This window comes from Prunus dulcis, chromosome 7 (genome assembly GCF_902201215.1).
Source record: "Prunus dulcis chromosome 7, ALMONDv2, whole genome shotgun sequence".
Lineage (NCBI taxonomy): Eukaryota > Viridiplantae > Streptophyta > Magnoliopsida > Rosales > Rosaceae > Prunus > Prunus dulcis.
In genome coordinates, this window is record NC_047656.1 from 230,115 (window position 1) to 243,701 (window position 13,587).

Consider the following 13,587-nt stretch of genomic DNA (forward strand, 5'->3'; position numbering starts at 1 on the left):
TTATATTGATAAGAATGTAAAAGCTCATACTTACATGATAAGGAATGAAGTATTTTCTATAATAAAGCAACAAAATTTCAAATCAAACAGCAGCATATTCTTCTCTCTTGTTCAAAACTGATATATTTTTATATAATTGACCCAATTGGAAAACCTAGCTAGCCCTATTGAGCCTAGCTGATTTGTTGCATGAAAACATGGGGGGTCGCTGGCATCACCCACCAATCATCAGCCTCCACCATATAAGGGTGCATTTAGGTAGCTATCTCCCATATCTTCTCCTTCTATATATTATATTGTAATAATTATACATATCAGGCCACATGCCCAACCTCATCTTATGTCATCTCATCATCTTTCATTTCTTTTGGAATCTTAACCCCACCGACTTCAACGACCTTCATTGGTCCACCACACTTAACTACACCTTCAATCCTCTTCCAATTTCAAATCTAAAGCTTATTAACCAACCAGATGTTATGATTTTCATGAGCCAACCCACACCAAAACCTACATATATGGCACCAATTGGGGCTAGCTGGTATGAATACTAGTACTACCCCTACCACACATTTTTCACAGGCATTTAAGCTGGTATACGTACGGGGTGAATTTCTATTGAATCAATGTATACACAATCAATTTATATTATTCGAGTATTCGAGTATTTCAGTCATAATAGAGAAAGATGAATTCGTCGATTTAACAATTACAAAATACATTAAACTAAATACAAATGTTCATTTGTTGAAAAATCCTTCGTATATATACACAAAATATCTACATGATACAATTATGGCGGCGGCCTGATATTGCAAAGGCAGTAGGCATCACTTTTTTTGTCCCAAGGCAATCGTTGTTGTCAGCTTAAATGCCATGCATACATAGATATATATGGCCAATTCACGCATCATAATCAAATATATCACAAGTATGGCCTTTACTGTCAAGTGGCTGATTCATATATCAAAGCCGTTGCAATTTGACATATCGGTTAGAAATGTTATGAGAATATATATTTTGGTAATCAATTATGAGATCTTATGTAGATAATAAGAATAGAGATTTTCTACTTAAATCTCACACTTCTCTTAACTTACCCCATGTTCTAAGTTCACCCTAACTTTTAATTTAAATTTTCACAATTTCTAAGAAAACCCCACCATCTTCCCAAACTACCCTTAAATACACCCAAAGCTGAAAAAATAAGAAATAAAAGAGATTTTCTATTTAAACCCCACAATTTTCTTGGTTTATCCCAATACTTAAATCATTAAACAATATTTGTAGTATACATGAGATTTTGTTGTTTTCACATGCTCTTTTTATCATGTAATTAGATCATATGGGAAATTGTAGTTTGTTATGGATTTCTAAACAGAGAAACATATATAAATCAAATATTGTCGAAGGGAGTGCCAAAAAAAATATCAAATAGCAATTGAAAAACCTGCTGAAAAATTTGCTAAAATATGAAAACTATAAGAGAATATTTGTTTGTGGGAATTTTCTGTGTATTCTTCTCCTTGTAGGAGGTCATATTTATAATACAACGAAACCTGAATAGGCAAGTAAATAATAAATTCCTAAATCTATTTGCAGTAGGAAATCAGGAATTAAAGTAAATCAATTACAATTATAATAGGAATTCTTGGTGTGTAAGGAAAGTAAGTCAATATCCACAAGTCACGCCAACACTCCCCCTCACGTTGGTGCATAGATGTCACCAATGCCCAACTGATCTAGTGAATTGTGGAATGCTTTACTGGAAATCGCCTTTGTCAAAATATCCGCCAATTGATCCTCGGATTTCACAAAAGGAAATATGGTCCATGTGTCGGGGTCGTTAGTCGAGAAGTCATAATCTGTGCAGCGGAAGATGCATAAGATACAGGTTGAGTAGGAATTGGGATCGGAATCTGAGCCTGAGTCGAGGCCGGAGTCGGAGTCGAAATCGGGATCAGGGTTTGAATCAGAGACAAATTTGGGGTTGGGGGTCATCATCGGAGTGGGGGTCGGGGTCGTCTTCGGAGTCGGGGTCGGGGTCGAGGTCATCTTCGGAGTCGGGGTCGGGGTAGGGGTCGTCTTCGGAGTCAGGGTCGGGGTCGTCGTCGTCATAGTCGAGGTCGGGGTCGGGGTCGTCAAAAGAGGATCCTGATTCTGGATCGGGTTCGGGGTCAAAGTCTGCATCTGTAGGAGCAGAGCCATCTGGGCACTCAACTCAACGATGGTTGGTGGAGAATGAGAGAATGAGTCGGTGGTGCTACCTCCATGAGGGTTGAAAAAATCATCAACCCCTATAACACTAAATAAAATAATCTCTATTACAATAGGACAAAATATAATTGGTAAGTAACCAAAATGTTAATGAAATAAGGAACCAAAATCCTAAAGCAAAGTTTGCAACGGAAACACAAAAGCAAACCCTAAAAAATAGGGCACATAGCAGAAGACAGAAACCCTGTGAGTACGACTGTAGTTAAGGTAAGAACACAGAAACTCTGTGAACACGGCAGTAGATAAGGCAGAACACAGAAACCCTGTGAGCACGACAATAGGTAAGGCAGAACACAGAAATCCTGTGAGCACAGCAGTAGATAAGGCAAAACACAGAAACCAGCAGCAAGAGCAACACAAGGCACTGACACCAACAAGAGCAATATAAGCCACTGGCACCAGCAAGACAAGGTAGGGCAAACAACTGTGGCAGCAGCAACAACAGAGACAACTTCTCTTCACTTTGCAATGGAATAGATGAGCAGCAGTGTCACTCCCCCTCAAATCCGACGATGTATGAGAGTCGAGATTTGAAGAAAGCAACACCGAAAAATAAAGTTGTAGCACCCAAATAAAGTTGCATCTATCTCCCCATCAAATCCGAGACTAGTAAAGGGTCGAGATTTGAAAGAAGGGAAATTGAAATAATAGTAAAGAGAACATGCCAGTCCCATGGCAGAAACAAATGCAAGAAGGGAAGGTGGTAACAGTAGCACGACAGTAGGTAAGGTAATAGCAAGGTAGGCGGTGGTGATAGTAGCAAGGTAGACGGTGGCGCAGACTAGGATTATAGGTTAGGTGAAGAGTGCAGCGGAAATATGTAGTGTTTAGGGTTAGGGTTTTAATGTTGTAGGGACAGATCGAAACACAACATCAACATCGGCAATGACAGGGAGAATAGTAAGGGAGGAAACCCAGCAAATCATGAACATAGACAAAGACAAAGATAAGGTGCTCAAACTGAGAAGCGGAAAGGCAACTCAAGAGAGCAGCTGAAGAAGACAGAGACACGCAGAACAGTCAAAGGAAAGGCTCGGCGAGTGGTGACGAGGCTCGCGGAGGAAAGCAATGGCTCGGTGAGCGATGACGAGGCTCACGGAGTAAAGAGACTTGTTATGAAGTTTCAAAGATAGAGAAGCTGAGACATCAAAAAAGACCATAAGATGAAGACCCATGATGGGTTAGGAATGAGAAGTGCCAACGACTCTCAATTTGGCAGAGGTTATCACAGGTTAGGAACCTGGCTCTGATACCATGCTAAAATATGAAAACTATAAGAGAATATTTGTTTGTGGGAATTTTCTGTGTATTCTTCTCCTTGTAGGAGGTCATATTTATAATACAACGAAACCTGAATGGGCAAGTAAATAATAAATTCCTAAATCTATTTGCAGTAGGAAATCAAGAATTAAAGTAAATCAATTACAATTATAATAGGAATTCTTGGTGTGTAAGGAAAGTAAGTCAATATTCACAAGTCACGCCAACAAAATTTATCTCCATCCAAGATGCCCCAACTTATAAACATATAAAGGTAATGTGGGGGCAATATCTTGATGAGCGTCAACAAATCTCAGCCATTGGAAGATCCATGTCCCAAGCCTTCCGGGTAGCAGGCCTTAGAAGCCTAATAGTGGTTACATTGGCATCCCAGAAGGACAAACTCTTGTAAGGCAAATTGTGTTTCTTGCACAGGTAATTCTAAAACTTAATATGAAGAGTGGTGGGGTGTGTGAGGTGTGTGTATAGATGTACTAGGTAGGGTTAAGTATTAAGTTGGATGACTTTTTTTTGTCTTTTTACACAATAATAAAACTTACAGCTTAATGATTTAAGTATTGGGGTGAACAAAGAGAAGTTCGGGGTTTAAATAGAAAATCTCTAAGAATATTCTTTAGGTCAATAATTTGTCCTCTATTTAATTGGCCAATTGTTTAGACTTAAAATAGAAATATTACCATATATTAGGGATTCAATTTTCATTAAATCTCCATGATTGATCCAATCTCTCCATTTAAGGGAGAAGCCAAGAGCACTATAAATACATTGCTACATCACACATACGAGGTAATCCGATTTCTATCCTAGAAATTCCCTGTCTCTCTCACGCCACTCTCTTCTTCACGACTCTGGCCATCCGGCTCTCCCCGTGAGAGAAGACCTCCATCCCTTCTATTACTTTTTCGTATCTTTCTCAAGATCCAAATTAACTGACTTATGCATCAGAGGGCCTTTGGCCAACACCCCCCGGGTGTGGTCTATTTACTCCGGCCTTTTCCACATGGATCTAGGAAGAGGAGAGAGAAGGAAGCCCGGAGGGTGAAGGATCAACCCACAAATGTTCCCCGTGCAGAAATTTTCTCAAATATTTTGGTGTTTTTATTGAGAGATTCGAGATATACTCAATGTGATGCTCTCATATTCGAATCAAGGGAAATCTATTTCCCCCTTCATTAATCAATTCCATCATATATCCAAAGCCCTCAAATCACCATGGTGAGAGGCCCCATTGCGAGGAACACGACGAGACCAACCACCGCATGACAGGCGAAATTCTCTCAAGCCACCCAATGTCCCTCTCGGTGAACTTGTCATTGTTTTTTTTTTTTTTTTTTGAAAAATCAGTATAGAAATCTCTATTCTCAGAGCCAAGAGAAACGTCTTCTCTCTGTGTCACCCTTTGGCTCAATAGGGGAAAACCAAAACAACGACAAAGTGAGAAAAAAAAATCACGATGCAAGTTAATGCCTCACCGCCAACACGACCACCGAGCCATCGCCAAAGACGTAACCTGTCCTGCCATCACCAGAGGTCAACAACCTCTAAGGCTGAGAAGTCACTTTGGAAACCAGCCCCAAGCGGCGGCAAATTCTCCATAGCTGCTACCATTCAGGAATAGATGACTTCTGCTCGTCGCCTGACCACACTGACATTGCTATCGGGTCGTCTACGTCCAAACATCAAACGTCAGAATGAGTCCTCCGGGACGATGTCGAAAACTGGCTGGTGCGGCTCTAGGAAATTTGGAGGTCACGGCCAAGCTCGATTGAGGACTATCTTGGTGTCTTTTAGCGACACCAACCACACCATCAGATTCTTTAGTGCTAGAATAGAAAACGTTGGAACAAGCCCTTTAAGACGATGTCGGCGAGCCGCTGATGAGCCCACTATGGTTCCTTTGGAACTTCCTAGCTCTGAGAATGCCATTCCCCTTACTTCTCGCAACACCACCACTTCCACCGGAAGCAGTAGACTCGGACCTGCGAGTTTCATGGAATGCCAGGCTTCGTCATCGCTGCCGAAGACTAGGTGACATGGAAAATTGGAGGGAGTTAAAGTCAAATTGGATTTTGAAAAATTAAATTTTCTTTAAGGTGACAAATTGAAATTTGTGTATAAGTCTAGGTGACATTTCTACAAAAATTCTACTTTTTATGTGATTATGAAAAAAAGTTCTGGAGTAAAAGCATTTTCTAGAAAAGTAATCGCTTAAATGAACCAAATAATTATAGGTAAACTTAACAATGATGAAAGATTGATTAACATTTTGGAGTCAGTAAGCTTAATTCCTTGTAAATATGTACATTAAAGTTTCTATATTTACACCACGAGGTCTACCCCACTGGAAAATGACCTTGACTTGCAGTAGAGCAGTGGTCACATGTTCAAACCCCATTGCACCTTGATAGTGTGTGTGTGTGAGAGAGAGAGAGAGAAACCCCACTCCTCCTTGTAATTTGGACTATATCTTGTATTAAAAAAGAAAAAAATTTCGATTTATAAAAACTTAATAAAGAGTAGGTTACCAACAAGCTTTTGGTTGTCCTGACTCTTTGTGTGGCTCTGAGTGGATGTCTACTGTATACAAGGCCCACTCTAGACAAGGACACCGAGAGTGACGGCCTAGGACCCTAGAACAAGGGGGCCCAATTAAAAGTGATTTTTGAAGAGTTCAAAAATAAGGCCCCAAATAAAAATAACTTCACATATTTAACAATATAAGGGCTCACATTTAAAAATTAGTAATTTACTTCGGAGCAAAAAATTATTAATTGCATATTTATCCCCCCCTTGTGGTTTGTACAATTATTGTGTAGAAATTTTTATTCTTTTTAAACTACGATTTACAAAGGCAAATTAAGGGCCTCATTTGTGGGTAGTTTTCCTAGCCCTTGAGGTGTGATTTATGAATGCCCAAATTCGAAATTAGAAGATATAAAAACTAGTTTTTAGTTAGTGATAATTTTCTTCTTGAAATTGGAAGATATTCGAAATTCAAAACTCCATCAACTATTGATCCATTGATTTATTGATTAATTAAAAAAAAAGAATATGCCAGAAAAACTAAACGAAGATATTTTGAAAATGCATACTTGAGGAAGATATTTTCTTCCTGGATTTGTGTTGTGTCTTGGATCAATTGATGAAACCTGTCCTTTTTTGTTTTTTGTTCTGTAATAACATTAGTGTAAACACGTTCACACAAAGACTTATTGTCAGATAAGGTATCAATTCGTTCACAGGAAATGATGTGAAGTTTCAAATAACCGAGTGATGGATGAAGTTGTTGTGTGGGTGCATTGACGTTTTTTGTATTATTAACCTAATTAATCGTCACAAATATTTGACAAAGAAAGAGTAACCGCGTACACGTAACTAGTCTGCAGATTAACTAGATCTAGAATAATATAGTTAGTGTTTGGATGGATATTACAACGAAATTTCACATCTTCATTCAGAGATCACCCTAATAAAAAATCATGCAAATTGAAAATCATTAAGGCATCTAATTGAGACCAACAAAATCAATGAATATGAAACTTTAAGAAAGTACTTAAACTTCAATAATTTAATTGAGCGGTCAAATGGTATCAAGTGATTTTTGGTTTGATGATCTTTGAATAAATATCTATAAAATAGACGGTTTGATTAGTAAAATACAATGCGGAACGAGCCCTACAAGAGTGTCGATCAAATTTAAAGGATCCTTCAATCAAAATTCTCAATATATGTATATATATTAAGTTTCCAACAATTACGTGGTATAATTTGGCACATTTCCGACAAACTCAACTCCATGATACGACAACATAAAAACCTAATGTTCTCCAAACCCATTCAGAGTAAGTAAATGTAGGAAGTTTCATGGAAGTTACAACCAATTTCTCTTTGACGTTTTCTGGAACCTGTAAAAATCAACGTTAATACTTTATGCTTTGATAATGTACTTTATAATACATCACTTTTGTAACCTGGGTTATGCATGTATTTGTTTGGAACGGTTATTTTACTTACTATACCAAAAGAAAAATTCTAACATTTCAACTCTCACCACAATATAATTGTATAAATCATGTATCAGCTAGCCCAAAATATATAAGTTGGTGAAAAGTCACAAAATATGTGTGGGAACACGTATTTCGCGCTCAATGAAATAATTACCTATGTACGAGAAGATGCACGCTAAGATGGATTATCATTTACTCATAGTCCTTACGCATGAAAATAACACGCTTCTAATCACGCATTGATTAGAAGCAGACAGGGCCGTTAACTATGCCATCATATAGGTGCAATCCAGATTGTTTCAGAAGCTAAAAAGCTATTCACACAACAACTCGACCGCCATCAACGGATAAGTGTTTTCAAGATGCAATCCGGAGAAATGGAGTATATCCCCTTCCCCTGTATTGGAGAAGATCCCACTTAGCTTGATACATATTTGATTATATGTAATACATTATGGGCCAAATGAGACTGAATTTCTATTAGCTTGATTTTGTGAGAATTTTTTTATTTAAAAAAAAAGGATTTTTACGTACTTTTTGCTTATATTATATATAATACCAACCTTGTGTAACTATATATGGTGTTTTTTATTTTTATTTTTATGGAAAAACAGAAAAAACTACAAATGGAAGACACGAGGGGGCACATGCCCAACTAAATCAAAATAGAAAGGAGCCTATTTGGAGAACCCAATACAATACACCGGGACTGAATACCTTTGTTGACATAGATAATTTCAACATACACATCAATAAAGCCTATTTGGAGAGAAAAATCCAAAACTAACCACTTGATCTTAGATGATATGATGTAGGATGTGTAGCACAGGCAGCTGGAATGAAGCACTAATTTTTTTTTTTTTTTATACAAGCTCCTTGAGGGACAAGGCATTTCTATGCTGTCGTAAGCAGGTGGTAGATGATATGATCTAGCATTTGAGATTTTACAATTTTGAGGTTGTAGTTGAACTGAGGTTTCAAAATAACTCTTGTTCGGAAGAATGCTGAACTTTAGCTGATGTCTGAGGGAACTGAAGGACGTAGCTTCTATATCAGGAAATATGGGATTCTCTTCTTTCAGTATTTTATTCATGCACATAGAAAATCTATGGTTACAAAGTTTTCTATTTTTTATGTTGTGTTGTGTTCACACATCCCACATATTTTTCTAAATATGCTTCAGCGCCAATCTACTCTCCATTTCTTCACTAAGTTATGTCAGCCACATATCATTTACTTTTAGCTCAATGAAGTGCTCAATAGACAGCATCCATGTTGGTAAACCAGCCTTTTCTTTCCGTTGCATTCTTCTTTTCATGTATGTATCGTCAATTGCATTCGGTGCTATGTGTGATCATGACAGAGACTTCAGACACATACAGTCTCATCATATTATGTTTTATAAGCTCTTTACACGCATCTAATGTGCATAATATTATACTTCACTGGCATTTTTCAAATGATATGCTTTGTTACACTTCCAGGCTCTCTATTTCCTTGACTTGAATTCTCTTTTCCATGTCTGTTACTTGTCTATAACTATAATCAACATGACCACAGGTGTACGAGAGAACATGCGCTAACAGAAACAATTTTCAACACTGTGAGATAAACCACACATCATAGGCACTAAATAGGTCAACATGACATTTTTGCCAAATGTTTCTCTGCATTACAAGTGCGATGTAGGCAATAGAGGAATATTACTATGATTTCCTACATGAACTCTGCTTCACTCAGGCCAGAAAGGGAAAAAAAAAAAAAACTGTGCTTCTTCACTAACTGGATTCTAAAATGCATTAATCAGGCTTACTGAATCAGAGAAGTAACAATTTGTCACCGCAAGCAGAGGCATTTAGGATGAGAACTAATGAGTTCCTTGAAGTCATTAAGGTCAAATCTGACCTGTTCTGGCATAGTTAGCTTTGGGTTGTTGAGAGATGTAGCTGCTAGCCACCTAATGCCAAATCCCCAAAATGACAGCAATTCCAAAGAGGAGTAGAAGTGCACCATTTCCCCCTGGCAAAATGGATGACCTGCAAGACCAAATGTACTTATTTGTATTAAATCGAGTATGCACCTAAACAATATTTCCCACCTCCATATAAGCTTCCAAAATTGACTTTGGACAAGGATTATTGAACTGCACTACTAATTTTAGTTTGTCTGTGAATCCTAAAAAAAATTATTCCCATGTTAGTTGGGTTTTCTGTTTACTTTTTTAAATACCCCTGCTCAAGAGGCAAGGGGGCCAATAAGATACTACTCTAAGAAGAATCCATAGAAGAAGAGCATTGCAAATTTCAGCTAATAAGATACTACTACTCTAAGAAGGATGAGATGAACAGTAAACTCAATGCCTTGTAATTTTTTAAGATACTTCACTGTGCAGAGGAAAGGAGCTCACCATTTAATTGTCTTAACATTTGTTTTTAAATAGACAGAAGATAATGTAATGTCCGAGACCTTTTCTAGTGTGTGAAGTTTGTTGCAAAATCCTTGTTGGCTTTTATGTTTCTTACAGAAATAAGAACAAGCATAACAATTAGCATATCAGAAAAAAGAGGGAAACATGTTCATTGTATCCTTTTAGACCTATTTTGAGCTCAGAGTTGGTTATCTTCACTTTCAATGGCCCAAAATTTGTTAGTGTTCACTGTTGACAACATGTAGATATTGGCATTACCTGGATTTCTTCCTGGATTGGTGTATGTAAGCCATTGCTGGAGGAAGGATGCCAAATAGAAAGCAGTTTGCATAAAGCCCAGCAAAATCAAGAGCTCTGGAAAAGGTCCAGCGAAAGAAAGAAGCTATAAGCACTGGAACACCAAGTACAAGCGGCATTACAATGATATTAATGCTTGATCCCAATTTAGCTTCTGAAGCAGCACTACACCCTGAACTGGTAAATGAAACCCTCCCTGCATTTCCAAGATTATGCCTTCCTGAATAAACAGCAAACCCAACTCCTCCAAAACCATTGCCTTCAGAGCCTAGTTGTATTTCAGAATAACTTTGTTTTTTCAGGTTGATTTTTCCAATCAATTCCAGAGTATCAAGAAGCTGTTTTGGGAAGCTAACAGCATAACCAATCAAGCTGGTTGCCAAAGCAGAGAAGGCAAATCCTTGGACTGCAGATAAAGCAGAGGGATTGACTGAAAGCAGAAGGGATATAGGGTCTCTGGAGGAGGCTGTTGTGTTTGCCCCAGAAAGCCCCAGCACACTCAAATTCCATGACAACACCATAATTAATGGAACAGAACCGCCAATCAGAATGGCTTTCCGAGCCTCAGCTATGGTGTTCCCAGCAATCTTGCAAATGAAAGGGGTGATAACATGGAACCCCAATGTGAGGACAGTGACAGGAATGGCTGGTAAGATTGAAGGGAGACTCCACGAGGCATGTCCAAATGAAGCAAACAAGTTGGTTCTGGCCACAGATAAACCAATGGCCACAAGTGCAGTTATGGAGAAAAGCATGAGCAAGCATAGAAAACGGTTTGCAGCATCAATGACGTTAAAAGGAAAGAAAATAATCACTAATCCAGCCGCAAGAGGAAACAAAGCATGAGCCATTACAAGATTCATACGAGGAAACAACTGAGAAACAATTGAACCGATACCCGAAACACAGGCCACCAACAAGGCAAAGCTCAAACAAGCATAGACCACAGCAATAAATGCACCAAAGTGACTTCCCAATGCTTTTGTTGCAAGGCCAGTGAAGCTTACCTCTTCAACCCCATCTTCTTCCATGGCCGCGAAGCTGAGCTCAGCAATAAGGATAATTGAGGAGATGACATAGACCCAAGAGACGAGAATGGCAATAGTTGAGGGAAGAGGGCCTGATCGAATGGTTTCAGCTGGCAAACCCAGCATGCCAGGACCTACAGCTGTGCCAATGATCAAACTAACAGCTCCCCAGAAGCTCTTGTGTTGGCTGCTCCCTTGTTCACCTTCCTGGAAATCAGTTGGGTTATCTTTATCACTGACCCCATTGTTAGCAGAAGTGGTGGTGGTAGCTGCTAAAGTTTTGTAGGATCTGAAGCTTTGAGCAATGTGAGTGGGATTGTGGTTGCTTGCAGTGAAAATGGGGTTGATTGTTGTAGTAATTAGATTAGGATTGTTGGGTGGAGGCGGGAATGAGTTATGTTTGGAAGGGTTAGGAAGACGAAGACGAAGACGAAGGTGGAGCATATTGGGATTCTGGGTTTGGAATCTCGTGTGCAAAATGATTTGAAAATCATGGATATTGACTGAGAGAGTCTGAGACCAAATGGAAATAGAATCTTATTCCATCGCATTCCACAGATGCTGGGGCTTAGAGGTGTCAAACGGACCACATCGGTCTGAGCACGGCATAGCATAAGCAAGCATAACCCGCTTAAGTTCGGTATGGCACAGCCTATATTTTTGGGTCATGTTGGGACGAAGTAATTCAGTTTAATGGGCCGGGCTGGTCCATTTAAAGTTCATTTATTAAATTCTATGATAAATTACTCAAATGGTCCTCAAATTTATACTTGATTTTATATTTTGATCTCTCAATTAAATTATTCGTTCAAATGGTCCATTAACTATATATTAATCGCTACATTGGTCCTATCGTTACATTATGTCAATGTTGCTGTTAAATATGAGAGCAAATTGGTCATTTTTGTACGTTAAAAATAAATAAATACTGAAAAATGAAATAAGAACTCTCTCTCTCTCTCTCTCTCTCTCTCTCTCTCTCTCTCTCTCTCTCTCTCTCTCTCTCCATTTCCCCATGGCCACCACCCTCAAGCTCCAACCCTCAAACCCATCCAACAACCACCCTCCACCCAAGTCCCCATGAACCCAAAACCCCAACTCCTCCCCACCCTCCACCCAAACCAGCAACTACATAAAAAGAAACGAAAAAAATCTTCCACAAACCCCTTCCCAACGAACCCAGAACCCCAACTCAACAACCACCCAAACTCTTTCCCCCTCCCCCTTGATTTCCCTTTGTTGTTGAGAGACAACCACCCACCACCCTCCTCCCCACCTCATCACCCACCAACCCCACCTCCTCCCAAAATCACAGCCACCATCAATTTCTCACCCTCCAAGTACAGGTACCGGTTCTTTAGCCAAGACGCCGAAATTGCTGTGAGGGTTTTGGGGATTTATGCCATCAATACCAAGGCCAACACTCCCACCACTCACTTCACCAAAAAGGCAAGCAATTTCTTCACCAACACTCAGACCACCGCCAAACCATCCTTCAACCAGCTCACCTGCAGTGTCCTGATCCCCATTTCCCATAATTCAGTCACTTTTTTGCCTACTTTTTTTTTTTTTCCTCTATTGATCCTCTTTAGCTCCACTACCATTTTCACCATTGCCCACCTCCTCAGGAGCTTTCCTCTTCCTCTGCATCTCTTCCGCAACTGTCCCTGCGACCATCTCCTATTTTGGGCTTCCATTTCTCATTCTTTTCTCCTTCATTTTATGGCAAGAGCTGGTAGGAGAGATGAGTGGGTAATGACTGGTCTGAAGGGTGTTTTGCTCAAGTATCCTTTGGTTTTTGTTTGGCTTGTGTTGGGATTTGTCTTCAGCCATGTGCTAGAGATTCCCAGTAGCTTGCAGACGTGAGTTTTGGCGTTTGTCGTGGTTTTGTCTCCAGCCATGTGCTTGAGACTTTCAAATATTTTCTTGGTCATTTGGACATTCCTACTAAGGGAATGGGCCAGCTTCCTAAAGTGATGGCCTATTGAGATTTCTCTCATGCTGACCCATATGTTTGGGCTCAAGGAATGAGTTTGAGTTTTGGTGCTCTCAAGTAGCCCAAAACTTCCACGTCTTGGGCCATCAATGGGTCTCGTGAATACTCGTAACCATCTATACCACAACCTGGTCAACAAGCCCCAAGCATTCACGTGGCTTAGGCCCACTTCAGCTTGTAGCATGACTTGTTGCTTATTTGTTTGGCATGGCACGTGTGCAAGCGCATATGACGAACTGTTGAGTACCAAGTTAGGTTTCTTCTCAAGTTAGA

The 13,587-nt window shown here is 39.4% G+C and overlaps 1 protein-coding gene across 1 annotated transcript; it reads right to left on the bottom strand.

The window, feature by feature from the left end:
• Window positions 1-9,140: 9,140 nt before the first annotated feature.
• On the bottom strand, window positions 9,141-11,955 carry LOC117633896 (tyrosine-specific transport protein 2). Its single transcript, XM_034367734.1, has 2 exons — window positions 10,252-11,955; window positions 9,141-9,601 (listed from the first exon to the last, which is right to left on the bottom strand). The coding sequence occupies exons 1-2, from the start codon at window positions 11,760-11,762 to the stop codon at window positions 9,523-9,525; spliced, it is 1,590 nt and encodes a 529-aa protein (XP_034223625.1). The 5' UTR covers window positions 11,763-11,955; the 3' UTR covers window positions 9,141-9,522.
• Window positions 11,956-13,587: the final 1,632 nt, after the last annotated feature.

What these genes read in the sequence shown, in the direction of transcription:
- LOC117633896 (XM_034367734.1), bottom strand. Translation starts at nt 11,762, where the DNA reads ATGCTCCACCTTCGTCTTCGTCTTCGTCTTCCTAACCCTTCCAAACAT. An exon ending in CAATCCAGGAAGAAATCCAG is followed by an intron (nt 9,602 to 10,251) that starts GTAATGCCAATA and finishes TTGGTCTTGCAG; the next exon opens with GTCATCCATTTTGCCAGGGG.